Source organism: Mirounga leonina, unplaced genomic scaffold (genome assembly GCF_011800145.1).
Source record: "Mirounga leonina isolate KUSES-001 unplaced genomic scaffold, KU_Mleo_1.0 Mir_127, whole genome shotgun sequence".
NCBI lineage: Eukaryota > Metazoa > Chordata > Mammalia > Carnivora > Phocidae > Mirounga > Mirounga leonina.
In genome coordinates, this window is record NW_023270316.1 from 58,628,417 (window position 1) to 58,648,342 (window position 19,926).

The following is a 19,926-nucleotide window of genomic DNA, read 5'->3' on the forward strand; positions in this document are numbered from 1 at the left end:
TGTGTCCACCAATTTTGTGGCTTTTGGTCTCCCACGACTGCAATTAGCAATAGCCTTTACCTACACAAAGTAGAGACATGTTCACCTTAACACACCAGCAGTAATCAAGAGATGGTACCTTAGCCTGGCCAAGAGAAGGCCCTGTGCACACCACTACCAGTTCTCAACATGGAATCTGGGCCTGGGGAGAGGACTGAACCAGCAGACCTCAAGAAATGGGGACCATAGCCTGGGATTCCGCAATGTGGAATCTGGGGGCTAAATCAAGGAATGGGAGTTCCAATCAAATGGGGAATTTTGGACTGGAAAGCCAATCAGATAAGGAGCTCAGTGCAAAGACAGCAGAGCTCAGAACCAAAAGGAACTTACCTATGGCCCTTAGATATGGCAAGAAGGACAGAGAGCTCAAAGGGTTCACAGGTACCATGCTTGTGTTTCTTGTTGTCCCCGAAGCCATCAGTTTTCCTTTGGATCCAAATGCTGCCACCAAATCAGTTAAAAAACAAAACTAAACAAAATTCAGCTGAGTAAACTTAAAGATCTAATTGCTTTATTCAATGATTCATGAGTCATATAGTTTCCCATCTAGTAGATAGAGAGGGGCTCTGAAGAGCTGCAAAAAGGGGAGGATTCTATAGGCAGAAGGGGCAGGAAAAGGAAGTTGCTAGCAAAAAGTGGATTGATTCAGGCAAGGTCACCTTCTTTTGGGGGACTACAGGAGTTTATCAGGTGGATTTCCTCACTAGCTCAGCAGGAAATTACAGTCTGACTGGTTAAGGTTATATTCCTGGGAGAGGCCAAAACTGCAATTAGGTATTAAGTCTCAGTCTGATAATGTGGACTTAGCACAAGTGACTCCATTTGGGGCCTGTTTCTTTTTTAACAGATGTTATAACTAATACATTATTATTTTGTATTTTAATGTAGGTGAAGAGAACTGGTCTTGTGGTGGTGAAAAACATGAAAATTGTTGGTCTCCACTGTTCTAGTGAAGATTTACATGCTGGAAAAATTGCTCTTATAAAACATGGGTCAAGGCTGAAAAACTGTGATCTCTATTTTTCCAGAAAACCATGTTCTGCTTGTTTGAAAATGATTGTAAATGGTAAGTGTAGATAAGGCTTGGTTGGGGATTAATAGTATTTATCTAAGAATAACCAAGATAAATTGCCTAAACACCACTGCAATCATTTAGAAATATAAATACATATCAGAATATAGTTTGATACACTGTAAGAAGAGTCAGAAAACATGGATTCTGGTCTCAGCCCTTTCACTAACTAATTAGATGACCCTTCGTGTATTAATAGACTAATGCTAGCTGCTATAACAAACATTAAAATTTCAGTGGCTTAATATACTAGACCTTTATCACCCATGTAATAGTCCAACATAGGTGTTGCTGAACAGCAGGTGGTTTTTCTCCATTGGCTGTTTCATGGGTGTAGGCATCTTCTGTCATGTTGCTACTGTCCTCTTCTAGAGCCTTGAGTCCTCTGCATCCAGAGGCAGACTGAGACAGAGAATAGAGAAGGCACACTGTTCCTAAAAATGCTGGCCTGGAAGTCACATGCATCATTTCTGTTCACATCCACTGTGGGCTTGTAGCTCCTGGCTGAACGGCTGTCTCCCAGGGACGGCTCTGTACTTGGGAAGAAGAAGCACAGATTAATGTTTAACTATCCATCTCTGCTACACCAGGCTACTCACTAAAGCTCTTTATGCTTATGATTCTGTTTTGTACCCAGGTAATACCCTTTTTTTTTCCATTCTTCCATTTTAAAAATATTGCATTTTTTATATAGGCACTGTGGTATTGTGACTTAGAGTATGAGTTATATATTTGGTCTTCATCCCATTCCTGGTACAAAGCAACTAAAACCCTTGGAATTTCCTGAGTGATGAGAGTGATAGAGGTGTCTTTTGTTATTCTTAACAAGCCCCCTTCAGTCACACCTGAGTGTGTTAGTGAAGTGACTTCTGGGAAACCCCGTAGATGGGGGCCTGCTTGCCAGCAGAACCACCCAGGTGATTAGAGGGTTGGAGTTTAAGTCTCACTCCTGAGACATCTGGGGAAGAGAGAGAGACTGGGGTTTGAGTTCAGTTACCAGTGGCCAGTAATTTAATCGATCATGCCTATGTAATGAGACCTCCTTAAAAACCCAAGACGAGGTTTGGAGAGCTTCTGGGGAAAAAAAGGGCTTATATGGTTGTTGTTGTTGTTTTAAGATTTTATTTATTTATTTGACAGAGAGAGAGAGAGCACAAGCAGGGGGAACAGCAGGCAAAGGGAGAGGGAGAAGCAGGCTTCCCACTGAGCAAGGAGCCTGATGTGGGGCTCAATCCCAGAACCCTGGGACTATGACCTGAGTCGAAGGCAGACGCTTAACCGACTGAGCCACCCAAGCATCCCAGAAAAGGCTTATGCAGTTTTAATCTGTTCCCTCAATTTGCTACTTGGGTTACTTGTGTTACAACTTAATGTAACACATCATCTAGTACCAAAATGAGTGATAAAGGCTCTTAAGTGATATATGAATTCAGAGGCGAACTAGTGATCTATGCAGGTTGGCATGTAATGAAAGGCTGGGGCTTAAGCTGGATCTTGACGGGTCAGATGGAGAGGAGGAAGAACACATTCCTAGGTCATGGGGACAGCACATGTGTGGTCATCTGTTTGTGAGAAGCAAGGTTCTGAGGGTCAGTGTTCAAAATGGAGAATTACTCTTGGAAAGAATAGTGGCAGATGGATGATAATGATTGTTGGGACTGAAGTGGAGAACTTCGAAAAACTGTATGGCCTTCGAGCTTTATCTTAAAGACCAGAGTTCCTAAACTTATTTTGAGGAAGGGCGATTTTTATTTACATGAAAGTTTGTTTGTTCGTTTGTTTGTTTTTATTCATTTGAGACACAGATACAGAGAGAGAGAGAGAGAGCATGAGCAGGGAGAGAGGCAGAGGGAGAGGGAGAAGCAGGCTCCCCGCTGAGCCAGGAGCCCGATCCTGAGCTGAAGGCAGACCCTTAACCATCTGAGCCACCCAGGCGCCCCCTATTTACATGAAAGTTTTAAGAGCAGTGATCAGATCCATAGTAAAGACAGTGCCCTTGAGCTACAAGTGAAGCACTTCCATGAGAAATGGTCATGTGGCTAGAGCCCCCTGCCTGCAACAGGTATTTCAAGCAGGTAGAGCCCAGATACTGCTGGATTCTATAGTCTTTCCCCTGTCATTATGAATAGAGAAGATAGGTATGAGAGTGGTGGGGACATTTTTTTCTTTCTTTTTTTTTTTTTTTTACCAATTAATTGTGCGGATTGGATATTAATTTATCACTTGTGTTAATTGACCTATAAATCCCATTATAAATAATATGGAGCCACTGAAGCTTTTTGAGCAGATTGTAACATGATTAAATTTATTATTATTACTTTTTAAGTTTTTGTTATTGAATTGGAACATGGAAAGATAAGAGGTTAGAGCTTGGTGAGCAGACTTGCATTAGGCAGGGTGTAAAATAGGGTTGAGATGGTGGCATTGATAATAGAAAAAGAATGTGAAAGGACCAAAACACTGTTGATTGATCTCTTCTAGAGCAAGGGAGACAAATGAATAAAACATAGTTGTGTTTCTGCTGAGCTGACTATGAGGCTATGCTATAGCCTCAGACCTATTAGAGAATCAGAATTAGAAAGAATTAGAAAAATAGGGGAGTGCAAATAACTCAGCACTGCTTGATGTCTTTAAGACATTTGAACTTGGGCGCCTGGGTGGCTCAGTTGGTTGGGCGACTGACTGCCTTCGGCTCAGGTCATGATCCTGGAGTCCCGGGATCGAGTCCCATATCGGGCTCCTTGCTCAGCAGGGGGTCTGCTTCTCCCTCTGACCCTCCCCCCTCTCATGTGCTCTCTCTCTCTCATTCTCTCTCAAATAAATAAATAAAATCTTAAAAAAAAAAAAGACATTTGAACTTCGCAAAGCAAATAATTAAGTGTGGAAAATCAGGGAGGACCTACAATAGAAATGCTTTTATGTTAATATTAGGCCCATATATAAATACAACTGCTGTTATATTAGGCTTATAAATTTGATCTTGTTAAAGGTCATGGTTTAACCTCATGCAGCAATTACTATTAGGTCAGTTACAAGGGAAGCATTTCTAAAGCACAGTCGTTCTCAAAAAGTGTGGTCTGTGAATTCCTGATGGTCCACAAGGTCATACTATTTTCATAATAACACTACATTTATACCAATAGTACCAAACAATGGTGAGTAAAACTACTGTATTATGAATCAAGACAGTAGTAGTCCTTGTACTCTTTATGGCCATAAACTTGGGAGTTAAAAAGAGGGTTTCATGTAAGAATGCCCTTGATGAAACAGTAAAAATTAATTTTAATAAATCCCAACCCTTGAGTACACATCTTTTTAATATTCTGTGTGAAAAAATAGTAGGAGGTGGACCTAAAGCACTTTTGCTACAAATCTAAGTATGAAGGTTGCCTTAAGGAAAACCATTTACGTGTGCAGTTGTTTGAGTTATTGTAACCAAACTAACATGGGTTCATGTTGGCTCCTTGGTGAGTTACAGATAGAAGCTGCACCAGGTGGAGTTGTCACTCCAAAAGGAAGGAAACTTTATTTGCAGCAAATAAGGAGATCATGGGGAATAACTTCCAAATCCATGACTCCCTGAGCTGGGTGAATGGGTTCCTTTTATTTAGGGTTAGGATGAATATTCAGAAAGGGGGGTTTTGTCATCATATACAAAGGCGAGCATAAGGTTGTGCACTGGTTTTAAGGAAACAAGCCTTACGTTATACATTATGTTAATGAGGGTTGTACTCCTCCTCGGGCAGAGATTTTAACATCATGAGGCAGAGGTAACCCTCAGACAAGGCGAAGGGCCTACGGGCATGCACCTAGAGCTGATATAAACAGGATGGGTTCTTGGACTCCTTATCTCTGCCAAGGAATGCAGGGTCTTGTATACTTTTGAAACAGCACTAGGAGTTTTTACCAACTGATTTTTTGTGACTGATGTGATTAGGCTATTTTCAGGCCTGGTAGAGACTGTTGCGCAATAAACCAGTGGACTTAAAACATAATTATACAAAAAGTTTGTTGATCTACTTCAGATTCCACATTGTAACTAACTTTTAAGAAATTATCCCTTGTCAAATTTTTACGTAGTGTCAAAGAAGAATATTCAGTTTCTGAAATGTCTGTTAAAATACTCCTTTTTTAACCATACATGGGTGTGAGGCCTGATACTTTTCATATACTTCAGTAAAAACAATGTATCGCAACAGACTGAAAGCAGGAGCAGAATTGAGAATCCAACTGTCTTCTGTTAAGCCAGATAATAAAGCGATTTGTAAACATTTAAAACAATGCCATTCTTTTCAACTAGTTTTCATTGCTGTTTTGGAAAATAACAGTTATTTTTTATTAAACCATGTTATTTGTATTAATGTGTAGTAGATTCTCTATTGTTATTTTTAATTAATAAATATTTTTTGAAATTTGTTTTAAGTTTCTAATACAGTAAATATCCGTAGGTATAATCTACATAAACAGAGATCTTTGGGGTTCTTATGAATTTTTAAGAGTGTAACAGAGCCTGAGACCAAAAAATTTGAAAACGCCTGCTCTAGCCTTTGCCACTGCTACATGAACATTTGTTCAAAGACTAGTCATCCCCTCTTCTCCTTGCATCAGGATTGCTAGAAGCAAGCCAGATGCTTAGATGAAAGATGGACTATCACCACTGAGTAGGAAATGGATTGTGAGAACTCCAACAGAGGGAAGGTGACATGTAGCCAGAAGAAACATTCTGATACTAGCTTTCAGGCCTTCAAAACTGATTTATAACCCAAGCTACAGTAAGAGTCAGGAGGAGCAGGGAGTAGATAGAAATGTGGGTTTATTCAACTAAGACTTTTCAATTCATCTGTTACTTTGAATGCAGGACACCCTGTGGGCCCTCTGTCTTTTCCCTTCTGGACACAATCATAAAAATGTCTCCTAGCTGAAACTGCAGGAGATACTAGCAAATGGGTCTCTTTGTAAAACACTAATTAACTGATGAACATTTGGGTGCTTAAGCCTGTATAAGTCATCTCATTGTTCCGTCTCGAATACAAAAGATTTTTTTCATGTTTGTTATTTAGTTTTGTTTTCTCTTTTGCAAATTGTCTGATCATATTGTTTTGTCTGTCTTGAGGCCGTATTGTTCTTGTCAATTCATATGTGTTGTTAATAAATTAAAATCTTTTCTGTATATTAAAGATTACTAACCTGTCACATTAATTGAAAATTCTAGTTTATCATTTTGTCTTTAATTTTGTGGGCTTAAAAAATTGATATTGCTCTCCACCCCCGAACACACACACATAAACTGCTGCCCTCACATTATTTTGGCCATTTAGGTTTTTTTCCTATGTTTACTGTTTATTTATTTATTTATTTGCAAGAGAGGGACGAGCAAGGAGGAGGAGCAGAGGGAGAAGGAGACTCCCTGCTGAGCAGGGAGCCCAACATGAGGGCTCGATCCCTGGACCCCAGGATTATGACCTGAGACAAAGGTAGACACATAACTGACTGAGCCACCCAGACACCCCTATGTTTTTACTGTTTTAGACAGTGCTGCACTAGATATATGCATGCATGATTTTTTTGTTTGTTTCTATTTAGGATTTTTTTTGTTTTTTTTTTAGAATAGCTTCCCAGAGGAAGAATTCAGAGCATAGGTTCATTTTTAATGCATGGATGAATTGTTTATTTCAAATACGAAACTCTCTCAACAATATCAGTTGACTGCTATGATATTTCTAAAAACAGCCATTTGATTACTTTTAAGATTCCGGTACTGGGAATTCCAGTCGTGGCACTGGGCTTTGGGACCACACTGAGCAATGCCCGTGATTTGATTCCACAAATACCTTCCATGAGCTTTGTTAGGGGTCAGCCATCTTTTCCCATAAAGGGCTAGATAGCAAATCTTTTAGGCTTTGCAGGCCATATAGTGTCTGTATAGGTACTCAACTCTGCTACTCCATTGTAGGGCAAAAGCATCCAGAGACTATGTCAATGAATGGGTGAGTCTGTGTCCCAGTAAAACTTTATTTATAGACACTGAAATTTGAATTTCATAAAATTTTCATGTGTCACAAAATACTATTCTTTTGATTTTTCCAACTATTCAAAACTATAAAATCCATTCTTAACCTGCAAGCTGGGAAGAAAAAAAAAAAACAGGCGATGGGACAGATTTGGCCTGTGGGCCATAGTTTGCCAACCCTTGGGCTGTATTATAGTTGACTTCATAATAGACATTTATCAGATTGGGACCTCTGGATCTACCACAATGATATGGTGGACTTATCAAGAAAACCCTTAATTTCAACATGTGTCTGATAACTGCCTTTCATATTTTATATTTCAGCTGGAGTTAACCGAATTTCATACTGGCCTGCTGATCCAGAAATAAGTTTGCTTACTGAGGCTTCTAGTTCTGAAGATGCCAAGTTAGATGCCAAAGCAGTGGAAAGATTGAAGTCAAACAGTCGGGCCCATGTGTGTGTCTTACTTCAGCCTTTGGTGTGTTATATGGTGCAGTTTGTAGAGGAGACCTCTTACAAATGTGACTTTATTCAAAAAATTGCAAAAACATTGCCGGATGCTAACGTTGACTTTTATTCTGAATGTAAACAAGAAAGAATAAAGGAATATGAAATGTTATTTTTGGTTTCAAATGAAGAAATGCATAAGCAAATACTGATGACTATAGGCTTGGAGAACCTATGTGAAAATCCATACTTTAGCAATCTAAGGCAAAACATGAAAGACCTTATCCTACTCTTGGCCACAGTAGCTTCCAGTGTGCCCAACTTTAAGCACTACGGATTTTATTGTGGTAATACCGAACAGATTAATGAAATTCACAATCAAAGTTTGCCACAAGAAATTGCAAGGCACTGCATGGTTCAGGCCAGGTTATTGGCATATCGAACTGGTGAGTTATATGCTTAGTGCATAAATTGGGGCTGACTGGGTTGTATTTGTCTCAGAAGTAAAATGGTATTCATCTCATCTATCGTAGAGTTCATTTACTCTTAGATAGTAGAGTTTTGCTGGTCATTATATGTGTAGAAGTTAGTGAGATCCTTGAGTAGACACTTCTTAGAGCAGTATTTGGGTTTCTGTGGCCTTATATTCAGTGCTACATTTATAAATCAGGGCCTGATTATCTAGGCCCTTCTGCTTCCTGCTTTTGTCATCTCGTTGATCACTGAGCCCTCCACTAGAGATGGGACAAAAAGAGAAAGGAGAGAGAAGCAAAATCATTAATTTTTAGTTAACTCTTCAATATTTTGTATGTATTCAGTATTTCATAAAAACTTTAAAAATCTTTACAATAAAAATACGAATTCAAAATAACAGCATTAAAGTAAAGGAATATTGACAAATTCTTCCAATTGCTGGTATATCTTTAATCAGCAAGTTGAGAAATCAGACGTTTTTACTTTATTAAGTTGAGCATGAGGGTATATGTGAAAAAGGAAAATGTTACTTGGGAATTTTCTTTTTTGTGTTGAAAGATGACATCTGTATTTCCAATTATAGAACAATGTTTTCACATATTACCAGAGGTAAGATTTTTCAAAGTAGAATCTTGATCACTTTTTTAAATGCAGCTTTGAAGTACGGGGGGGGGAAATATAGGCAGGAGGAGCAGTAGAGTAAAATTTGGTGAATGGAGGATTTTTTTTTTTAGCTTTTTCCAAGAAAGAAGGAGAAGAAAGAAAATCTTAAGAAGAGGTCCATACAAATGCCACTAGTCTGCATTCTAAACAAAGACCACAATCAAAGTACTTTCAGTAGAATGGAGATTCTCAACTGACAGCATATCAGAATCACCATTAAAACTTTTCTTAAAAGTACAAAGGCTTAAATTCCAACCCAGACCTACTGAACTGAGTCCGTAAGGATGTGGCCTAGCTAATGAATTTTTAAAGTTCTGCAAGGGACTCTGATGTTCAGCAGGGTTAATAATCACTCAGTTCTTATTAAAGAATTTGGTTCTACTACAGGCACAAACTATATGACTCCAAACAACTCTTGTGTAAGAGTCTGATTTAATGTCATTATGTTGTATCGTGGGCTATGCATTAGTGTCTTGGCCAAAACGAGCTTTATAAAGAATTTTTCTCTAAAACCATTCTGGAAGGACAGAAACATAAATGGGTATAGCTGTTACGGCTATAATTCACTAATTCCCCTTTGCTAATAAGAATTCAGCTGATTCCAGAGTGAGATAGGAATGTGCTGTTCTTTTACTTGATCTCAGTACCTCCTGCTTCTCATAGGAGAATCATACCATGTATGATTCCAGTGTTTAAAGATGTGGTAATGTATAGATACAAATATGCATCTATGTTCTTTATAATATACTCTAATTATAAAGTTATCCACTATTTCTGTGCAGAGTTTTGTACATAAAGGTGTGCTTCTGCTCTTGATGGATAACTTAAAAGATTTTTCAAGGTTAATTTTTTTATTGTGTATGACTTTTTGCCTGGAACCCAAATCTTGAATGGGATGCAACTCTCTGGCATGCACTCCGCTCCACTGTCCACTCTTCCAGGGAAGAGAACCATGTGTTCATCATCGTTTTTTCCTTAGCACTAAGCACAGTGTGTTGAATGGATAAAGGAAATCTTTTTACATCCAAAGGTAGATGGTCCACAATCCTTATCCAAAATTCTTGGAGCCAGATGGAAAGGAGTCCAGAATTTGTCAGATTTTAGAAAGGTAATATGGTTACATATATTGTATATTACACAGCACTCCAGGGGGGGCCTGAGGCAGAGTACATTGTCATCAAGCACGTACATATGGAGTAAAATGTATGAGTATTTGCACTAAATATTTGGTCAGGTGTGGCCACAAAATAAGTACATCAGGCTGTCCCAAAAAACACTTGATATAAGGGATTGGTAAGGAATTCTGGACCTGTATTCTTCACTGATGATAAATTATAACAATGACAATTTATTGAGCACCTAGAATGTGTCAGGCACAGAGCCAGGCAATTTATATATGTATCTCATTTAACACTGAGGATAATCCGGCAAGGTAGATATCCTCATGATTGAGGGTGCTCCTAATAACTCAGACTTTTAATTTCACGCTGCTCAGTTTCTTTGAAGACTTTATTTCACTCTAGAGGTAAAGACACCATTTCATTAATCCATTTTATTTAAAAATATACGTATGAGTAAAATGAATTCCAAAACCTCTAACAACAGAATTCTAAAAGTAACTAAGAAGTAGGTGCTTATTAATTGCTTTTTGAATGATGAGTAAATAGGAGCCACAGAGATGTCAATAAAGGACATTTTGAAGTAGCAAAAAAGTAACAATGTTCATTTAGACTCTAGAGGGGAAGAAAGAGGAGGGCACTGCATCTTATCTATCTGATTCAAGTGTGATTTTTTGGGGTCCTCTTTTCCCTTAGACTATGTGTTTTCCAAAGCTGAGGATTATGCCTTCCTCCTAAACCACGACATTGATGATGAATGTAGGTTGGAGTAGCCACAAAAGTTAACTGTTTCAAATCATAACTTGGTGATTCTCAGCTTGTAGTGTGCCTATGAATCAGAGGGGATGCTCATGAAAAATGCGGGTTCCTGGGCCCTGCCTGACTGCTTTGGAGAGATTGCTTCAGGAGATTTCCATGGGAGCCCGGAGGCCTCCCTTTTAGCAAGCACCCAGTGATTCTGATGAAGTGGGCTGTGGACCACACTCGGACAAATGACCACAGAATCAGGAGCTAAATAACCACACCTGTGTTCCAGAACCATGGGATAAAGAGTTCTCTGACTTTCAGTGATCAGTCTCAGGAGTTTAGCTCAGTGATTATAAGTTGACCTTTCCTTCAAAGGTATACAGAGAAAACCTTGTGAATGAACAGATCATGGGGAGCAATTTCTGTAAAAATTACAGACATGAAAAGATTCTTGAGAAATTACCTCATCTGTCATCCAGCCTTGGAGCTGTGTGAAATCTGCTCCATCTAACATGGATGAAATTTTATTCTGATTTTAAAAGACCGAGTAAAGAATATTCTGTTGGTGTAACTAAACTTAGCTAGGCAGGAGAGCTACATACTGATGGAAAATTACATTTTCCCCCTCCTGACAAGGTTTTAGTCTGTCCCCAGACTGAAACAGGAAAAGTGGCTCCTGAGACTAAAAAAACATAACGTGAAAAACACTTGTGTCGATGGTAGGAAAAATAGGCCCTTAACTTAATATGAAGAATTTCTATTTCAGTCTCTCATTTTTTTGTTTCAGGTTTATATATGTATTAAGGATAATTTTACTTAAAGGTTTTGGTTTTTCAGGCAAATATAATCTTATGTTTATAACTTCTGCCACTTGCCTTAGAAATGAGCGTAAAGCCATAATTGTATTCTTTTCCCCTCATGTTGTGTTCTGAGGGGAAGGAAGTGTCTTGGAAGGAAGAAAATTTTGTTTACACCAAAATCTCTTTCATGAATCTCCACTCTAGAAGAAGGCTTCCCATACCCTCCATTCCTCATTTCCTTCCTAGCACAGCACAGCACACAGGTGCTTCTGTGTTTGCTTCTTCCTGTCTCCCTCCCACATCGGACTATACATTTCATGAATACAGGGACTTCCCTCACGCTGTCTACTTGCACATTCAGTAGAGGGAAATCTTTGTTATGAAATTCTTAACATCAAAGGGAGGGGTAGGTTTCGTCTGGAGGGCTAAATTTTAGTCACTTGATTTCTTTGCCTGTTTTCTCATCTAGAAAAGGAAATAGCTGCTTTACCTTTAGGGTAAAAATTAGATGACGGGGTAAAAAATGCTTCAAATAAATTACACAGATGCTTTGTGATATAATTTTGAAAACTCGAGCTTACTTGAACTGAAGATGGGGGATTTCATTATGTTATCATAACTTCTAAAACTTATTTATAAGGCAAACTCGTTTTTAATGCCTAGGTAGGGTAAAGTTATCCTTGGGGGGGGGGATTAACTTTTAGGAAATTGTAGGGTGAAACTACAGTTTCATTTAATCCTTACCAATATGAAAGTGCCCTAGAGTAAGTTCACAGATGATTGGTACTGTCTCTGTGTAAGTGTACCTACTTAATTAACTACATCAGTCCCTTACTAAGATTTTGATAAATACTGTTTTCATAGTTTTCATCATTAGTGTATAATTATCTTAGAAATTTGAAACTTACCCTTGTATTAGTAGAAAGAAAAAGTCAATCCTTGATATGCAGAATTTCTATTTTGGTTTTTTAAAGCTTTCTGTTTCATAATGGTTTTAAGAAATACAGCTTTATTTGTTGCAGAGGTTTTGGTTCTGCAGGGAAATTATAATCTCATGTTTATAACTTCTGCCACTTGATTCAGAAATGAGCATCATTCACTAAGTTGGCATGCTTTTCCCCTTCAGGTAAACTCTGAAGGTCAGGGAAAGGACTTTCATATATATATATATATATGTATGTATATATATGAAAGCCCATAAAAACTTGTTTTTTGTATTATAAGTTTGAACTTCTTTCTTAGCAAGAACATTTCCACGAAATGTATTTTCCATGATTATACTGTTAAAAAAATGGTAGAAGACAGACTTGAGTGTTGTGAATTATTGTTACATTAAATCCATTAGTTTGGAAATTTCCTTTTAAATCATTTTCATCATCTGTTAGAAATAACCTTTTAGAAGCTGACTTAGTGGAGAATCTATAAAATTACACTCTGTTCTAGTTACAGCTTCGAAGTGAGCTGATTGTGGGTACTGCCATTTTAATGAGCTCTGCATATAGATCATGTGTCTGGGTTGATAGTGACATTGCCTAGTTATTTAGCACCTAGTTGCATGTTCCATGCTTAAAATATTTATTTTAGTGGTAAATTTTTACTAAATAATTTATTTAGTAATAAAAATGTATTTATTTCTTTATTTCTTTTTTTTTAAGATTTTTAAAAATTTTTTCATGAGAGACAGAGAGAGAGAGAGAGAGAGGCAGAGGGAGAGGGAGAAGCAGGCTCCCCGCTGAGCAGGGAGCCCGATGTGGGATTCGATCCCAGGACCCTGGGATCATGACCTGAGCCGAAGGCAGACGCTTAACCATCTGAGCCACCCAGGCGCCCAAAAAATTCTATAAATTAGTTAAGATGTCAAGGATTGTTGCCACATTATGAATTATGTTTCAATAATATGTATTATTTTTGGAAAAGTATTTCTGAAACTAACAAATTTTTGATCTTTACTGAGTTAAATGACATTTATCTTTCAGAGGATCATAAAACTGGAGTTGGAGCAGTCATTTGGGCAGAAGGAAAATCTGTAAGTATGAAAAGAATTCCTTTTTTTTGTAAAGTTTTCATTTGCTTAAGAAATCTCTACACCCAACGTGGGGCTCGAACTCATGACCCAAAGACTGACAGTTGTGTGCTCTCCTGACTGAGGCAGGCAGGCACCCCTGAAAACAATTCTCTAAACGTTTAATCTTGATTTTGTTTAAACATCGTTTGATCTTAAGTGCATTACATTTTTTTGACCCATTGGGGTTAATATTTTGTATTGGTGCATTTACGAAATTTTATAAACATTTGATCATTCCCTCAACAATTGTCTAGATAGATTCATTCATTTAGCAAACATTTATATTAAACATCTTCCACAGCATAGGCACTGTGCCACAGTGGACAGTGGGGAGTTAAGGTCCACATTTTCTGCCCTTGCTGGCCTTAGTCTATTAATGGAGACAGTGGAACAAAAAAGAGACTAGCATATAATGATAATTGTAACATGACACTGGGAGAGCATGGAGGAAGAATCTCTATGCTGCTTGGAGAAATGAATAAAATATTCTTGGAGAAGCTAAGGTGCTATTTATTAGTCTTGAAGAATGCATAGGAAGGCATCAGGCACAGTAAACTAGTATGACTGGGATGATAATATGCAGAGGTGGGGGTATGAGAGAGAATGTGGGAAAATTCAAGTGATTTGGTGTATCGTATGTACTCTACGTACCATACTATATAGTAGAGTAGCAAAAAATTAGACGGGGCCATGAAGAAATTTGTATACCATGTAAAGAGTTTGAACTTTATCTTTCCAACAGTGGGATACTCTAGTGCTAACCAGTAGAAGTAAAATGTAAGTCACATACATAATTGTAAATTTTCTAGGAGCCACATTGAAAAAATAAAAAGAAACAGGTGAATTAATTTTAAGAATATATTTTATTTAATCAAATGCCCAGAAATATTATTTCAACATGTAATCAATATGAACACTATTAATAAAATACTCTGCATTTTGGGGGAGTATTAACTCTCCATAATCCTGTGTGTAGTTTACACTTACAGCACCTCTCAATTCAGAATAACCACATGTGGCTAGTGGCTACTGTATTGGAGAGTGCAATCCAAGGATATTTTAAGTGGGAAAATGATTTGATCAGATTTACATTATAAGGGGAATGAAGTGGGGCTACACAGCAAATAGGGAGTTAATAAAAAGGAGGTGATGAGGATGGGAGTTGCAGGGGTGGGTTGGAAGGGCATGGAATCAAGAGACACTTAGTAACTGTAAGGCTGACTCAAAGATGAGTAGGGAGTCTAGGTTTTGCCTCACTAGACTTTATAGCAAGTAATTTGACTGTTTTCCTGGGTGTATCATAGCCCCTCAAGTTAACCTGGCCAACAATCTAGTATCTTCCCTGCTAACCTATTCCTTCATCGGTGGTCACCATCCCGTTCCCTGTTACTACACACATATAATCAACCACCAAGTGCTATGGATTCCACCTTCAAAAGATCTCCTGACTCTACTTATCTCTACCCCAACTATTACTACCTACCAGAATAGGTTCCTCCACGAAAAACTCCCATAGCATTCTGTGCAACTTTTTTGTGACACTCATCACAGTTGAAATTATATGCACAATTTCTTAGCTCCAGATTATAAGGTTCATGAGGGCCAGGATTCTCTGTTTTATTTATAGCTATATTCCTGGCACCTGGCACAGTGCCTGGCCTATGGTTGGAACTCTCATTTGTGTTTATATGAATGCCCAGCAGCCTTTGACTTAACCTCTGGTTCTCAGGTGCTTGTAAGAATTTAAGTTTCCAGTCAAGCTAACTATAGTGGGCAGCATGGTAAAGTAGAAAGACATGGGTTTGGAGTCCAGCAACCTGGGCTTGAATTCTGGCTATGTTGCTAGCATTGTGACCCTAGATAAGTTTAATCTTTCTGGGCCTCAGTTTCCTTATCTGTAAAATGGAAAAACTAATAGTACTACTGTCAAGGTTGTTGTGAGGAGTGATTAAATGAAATAATACATATAAAACTCAGCATGATGTTTGACATGTAGTAAATGCTTAATAATAATTTATTATTATTACCAGTGAGATAACATTTTATTTGTAAGCTTTTGTTGGCTCATCATAACAATGATTTTTATCGAGTTGCCATACTGATGAGTCTTTTGAAACTATCACACGAATAGATATAATATATTGAAATTTACTGAGGTTTATGGCATATTCTAAATTACTATAAACACTTATGATTTATAAAATAGTTCACTCTAGTAACTGATAAAGCATTCATATTATATGTAATATGCCATTGACTATGAGACTTAAAAAAGAGCCACTTAAGTAAAAAGTTCCATTATAAATATATATATTATATGCATATAATATATATATATAAATGTACAAGAGAGCCTCAATAAATATGAAGATTAAAGGAAAGTACATTTTGTGTGGGGGCACCTGGGTGGCTCAGTCAGTTGGGTGTCAGCTCAGGTCATGATCCCAGGGTCCTGGGATCTAGGCCAGAGTCTGTCTCCTTGCTCAGCAGGGAATCTGTTTCCTCCCTCTCCCACTGCCCCTCCCCCTGCTTGTGTTCTCTCTCTCTCTCTCTCTCTCTCATTCTTGCTCTGTCTCTCTCAAATAAATAAGTAAAATTCTTTTAAAAAATTTTAAAAAGGAAAGCACATTTTTTATTTTTCAACTATCACAATAGCAAAGTTTTAGTTCAATAGTAGAAATTGTTCAAAATTTTTTTTATTATTATGTTGTCAATCACTATACATCATTAGTTTTTGATGTTCAAAATATTTTTACAATTTCTGACTTGTTAACCAGTAGAAAACAGCATATACCAAATTAACAATTATTTATTGAGGACCTATTATGTATGGGACACTCTAACAGGTGTACTTTAAGGCATAGAAAAGAGGCATAAAACATGTTTCTGTTCTCTAGGATCTTATAACCCATTTGGGGAGAGATGTCTGAATCAAGTGAAGTTATTTGTGAATTAAACAAGCTAATGTTTAATTAACAGCCAAAACCAAGGACTGCCTTGAGATTGTATATTAGAAATGATCGGTCTTCTTGGAATTTAGCTTTGACAAGACCATACTGCAGTAGGAGGATGTAAGATTGTATTTTTTTTGGTCATAGAAAATGGAATTAGTTATATACAGTATGATACGAGGCTTTAAAATACACTGCCAAGTGCCTTTTTTTAGAATGTTGACAACTCACCTTTGTTGGTTTGCTCACTATCACAGAGAAGTTGTGATGGAACAGGTGCAATGTACTTAATAGGATGCGGTTATAATGCTTTTCCTGTTGGATCTGAGTATGCTGACTTCCCACACATGGATGACAAACAGAAAGACAGAGAAATAAGGAAATTCAGATACATTGTACATGCGGAGCAGAATGCCTTGACATTTAGGTATGAAATTCATTTGCATGTCTTTCTTGAAAACGTAGCAAGGCTTTAAAAAAAAAATGTAGCAAGGGTTAGTTGAAATTCGTTTTCTTTTACCTTAATTTATTCCAAGCATTTATTAAATATCCAGTAGGTACTAGATAAGGGTCAGATCTTTTGGCTCCTGTGATGAGCTAATGTCTAATCTCTCACGGTAAACGCATAAGGAAGATGTTAGTTCTAGCCCCTAACTGTGGCATTATAAAGTTCTTCATGTAGAGAGCATTGTTCTTGCTCTCCTTCCCTCCCTCTCTTTCAGTGTCTGTCTTTTCCCGTTTTTATTTATAATCTAATACCGAGCATCTTACTGATTGCTTAGAATAAATAAATGAGTTTTAATTATAATAACTGTCATGTTCAGATTGTATATTAACATTTTATGAGTTTATATATTTTGTATATTCACTAATTCGGCAAGAATAAAGTTTATTATTGTTTATAATGTAAATCTGTTCTAAAATCAGCTCAATTTTAGTGTTTAAGGATTTCTCTAAAATATAACTCCCCTTTTGGAAGATACCTTTCTAATATTTATAAATTTTTTGTAGGTGTCAAGAAATAAAACCAGAAGAAAGAACTATGATTTTTGTCACAAAGTGCCCATGTGATGAGTGTGTACCTTTAATTAAAGGTGCAGGCATAAAACAGATCTATGCCGGGGATGTAGATGTTGGAAAAAAGAAGGCAGACATCTCTTACATGAGATTTGGGGAACTTGAGGGTGTTAGCAAATTTACAGTAAGTAGATATACATTTTATTCAAGTATGCTTTCTATTATATTGTTAGGTACCCTGCTGAATATTTTAAATTAGTGATTCCCACACTTTAAACTGTTATCACTGAGTTTGTTTTTATGTGCAAGCACTCACCTAATTACAAATGTTCAGCTTAAAATCTCTGTCTTAATGAATTTATATGTCTCTAGAGAGTTGACCTTACAGATCTTGAATTAATCGTCCCTTTGGTGCCCTCTGGTGGCTAACAAAAGAAAATCCTTGACCCACCTCTTCCCTCGCTCTTCTGGTGTTCGGGTGGTAGAGGTGAAAATAGTTTAGGATTACCCAAAAGACAGGGACACACACACACACGTACGCACGCACACGTGCACTCATGACACATTTCTCATGGAAAAAATCAGAAAAAGAAGGGATTTAATATTTGATATTTCAAAAAAAGTACTGAGATAGTTCATGGGAAACTTAGAACTTCAACTATTTCACTATGTAGGTTTTTAAAAACTTCTTTTTAGAAACAATCACAAACATACAGAAAAGTTACAAAAATGCTACAAAGAACTTTTTTTTCCCCAGAAACCTTTGAGAGTAGCTTGTTGACCTGATAACCAGATCACTCTCAAATAGTTTGTTATATATTTCCTCAAACAGTAGATTTTCCTACAAAACCATAATACAACAACAAAACTCAGGAAATTATCATTGATACATTACTGCTGTTTCATCCTCAGGTTCCAAAGTTCACCAGTTGTCCCAGTGTTCTATAGAGCAAAAGGATCCTGCTCAGAATCATACGCTGCTTTTTAATAATAATTCTGGCATTTAATGTAACACTTACATAAAAGAACTTGGAGTAGGTATAAAAGGCATATAACTGTTTATAAATTTCAAGTTTATAAACACCTGGGGCACCTGGGTGGCTCAGTTGGTCAAGCAACCGACTCTTGATTTCGGCTCAGGTCATGATCTCAGGGTCATGAGATTGAGCCCCATGTTGGACTTTGCCGTCAGCAGGGAGTCTGCTTGAGATTCTCTCCCTCTGTCCCTCCCCCCCCCCACTCACTCTCTCTCTCTAAAATAAATAAATAAATCTTAAAAAAAATTTCCAGTCTACATTCCTGTTTTGAGTCCACAGTGCCTGGAACATATAAGGCACCAAAAAGATATTTTTTAAACTGTCTATATATATGTATACGTACTTATATATTTATATTTTTAATTTATATTTAAAAGTTTAAAACTATAAAACATATTGTCTAGTTTCTGTGTGTGTATGAAGTATCATAAATGTTTACCCTTTTTATTTTTGTCATTTATTTTTGGTTTTTTATTTCCAGTTTTATTTAAAGTTTATCGTGATTTTTAAAAGAAAAAGAGGGCCCTGAAAGAAAGGAGAGATGGGAGAGGTGCCTCTTTTGTAAAAGTAAACAGAAGCTTACATCCAGCTAGTCAAAGGGAAATCTCCAGTTCTTTGTTTTTGTTTTCTGTGTCTTCATTCCTCCTGAGGAGTGGGAAGAAATAGGTTTTTCACAACTTCTCCATAAAGATGAAATGATCTAGCTCTTCAGGACTGTGACTGACAGATTAAGTGAATTCTGAAATATGTTGCTTACTGGTGGATTTGAGTAGCTTTGCCACTGTAAAGAGCATGAAGAGACCAGAAGAAAGGAAGATACAGTGACAGAAACAGAGGGAATGAGTCCCCTGGGCAGAGATGAGCCAAGACCCGCCAGGAGTACCCCACTCAGGTGCACATGGTTCTTCTCTGTGCTCCTTCCAGTGACAGCTCTCTCCACCTTCCCATCCTGTCCCTCCTCTGGCCTGGTTTGCAGTATTATGTAAATGATTTCAACTACCTGCTTCGCTAAATGCCTAGTTTTGTAAATACCAGTGACTAACATGAACTAATATTCATTCTAAATTTGAATGTCAGTAATGATTATACTTATTTTTAGATTGTCAAGAGTGGTATAGGAGTGTCCAAAAAATGGTATTTTTTTGAATATTTTATTTATTTATTTGTCAGAGAGAGAGAACACAAGCCGGGGAAGCGACAGGCAGAGGATAGAAGCAGGCTCCCCGCTGAGCAGGGAGCCCGATGCAGGACTCGATCCCAGGCCCCTGGGATCATGACCTGAGCCGAAGGCAGACGCTTAACTGGCTGATCCACACAGACAACCCCCAAAAATGATATTTTTAAGATTAAAGCAAATTGAAATTAATTTTGTTTGAAAAGTTTTGCTTTTCTCTTTGAGGAGTTGCCGCATACCTTGTGATAATTGGCTCTGTTCTGTGGGATTGTTGCAGACTAGGTTAGGGCTGAGCAACCGTATTTTCAGGA

At 37.5% G+C, this 19,926-nt stretch overlaps 1 protein-coding gene across 1 annotated transcript in view; it reads left to right on the forward strand.

Moving 5' to 3' along the window:
- The window catches only part of CDADC1 (cytidine and dCMP deaminase domain containing 1), a 42,040-nt gene that overhangs the window by 17,494 nt on the left and 4,620 nt on the right, over positions 1–19,926 (forward strand). Inside the window, exons 4-8 of the mRNA XM_035003415.1 lie at positions 928–1,105; positions 7,446–8,015; positions 13,348–13,397; positions 16,645–16,814; positions 17,399–17,588. Coding sequence (XP_034859306.1) covers positions 928–1,105; positions 7,446–8,015; positions 13,348–13,397; positions 16,645–16,814; positions 17,399–17,588 — 1,158 coding nt within the window. The remainder of the gene's footprint in view (positions 1–927; positions 1,106–7,445; positions 8,016–13,347; positions 13,398–16,644; positions 16,815–17,398; positions 17,589–19,926) is intronic.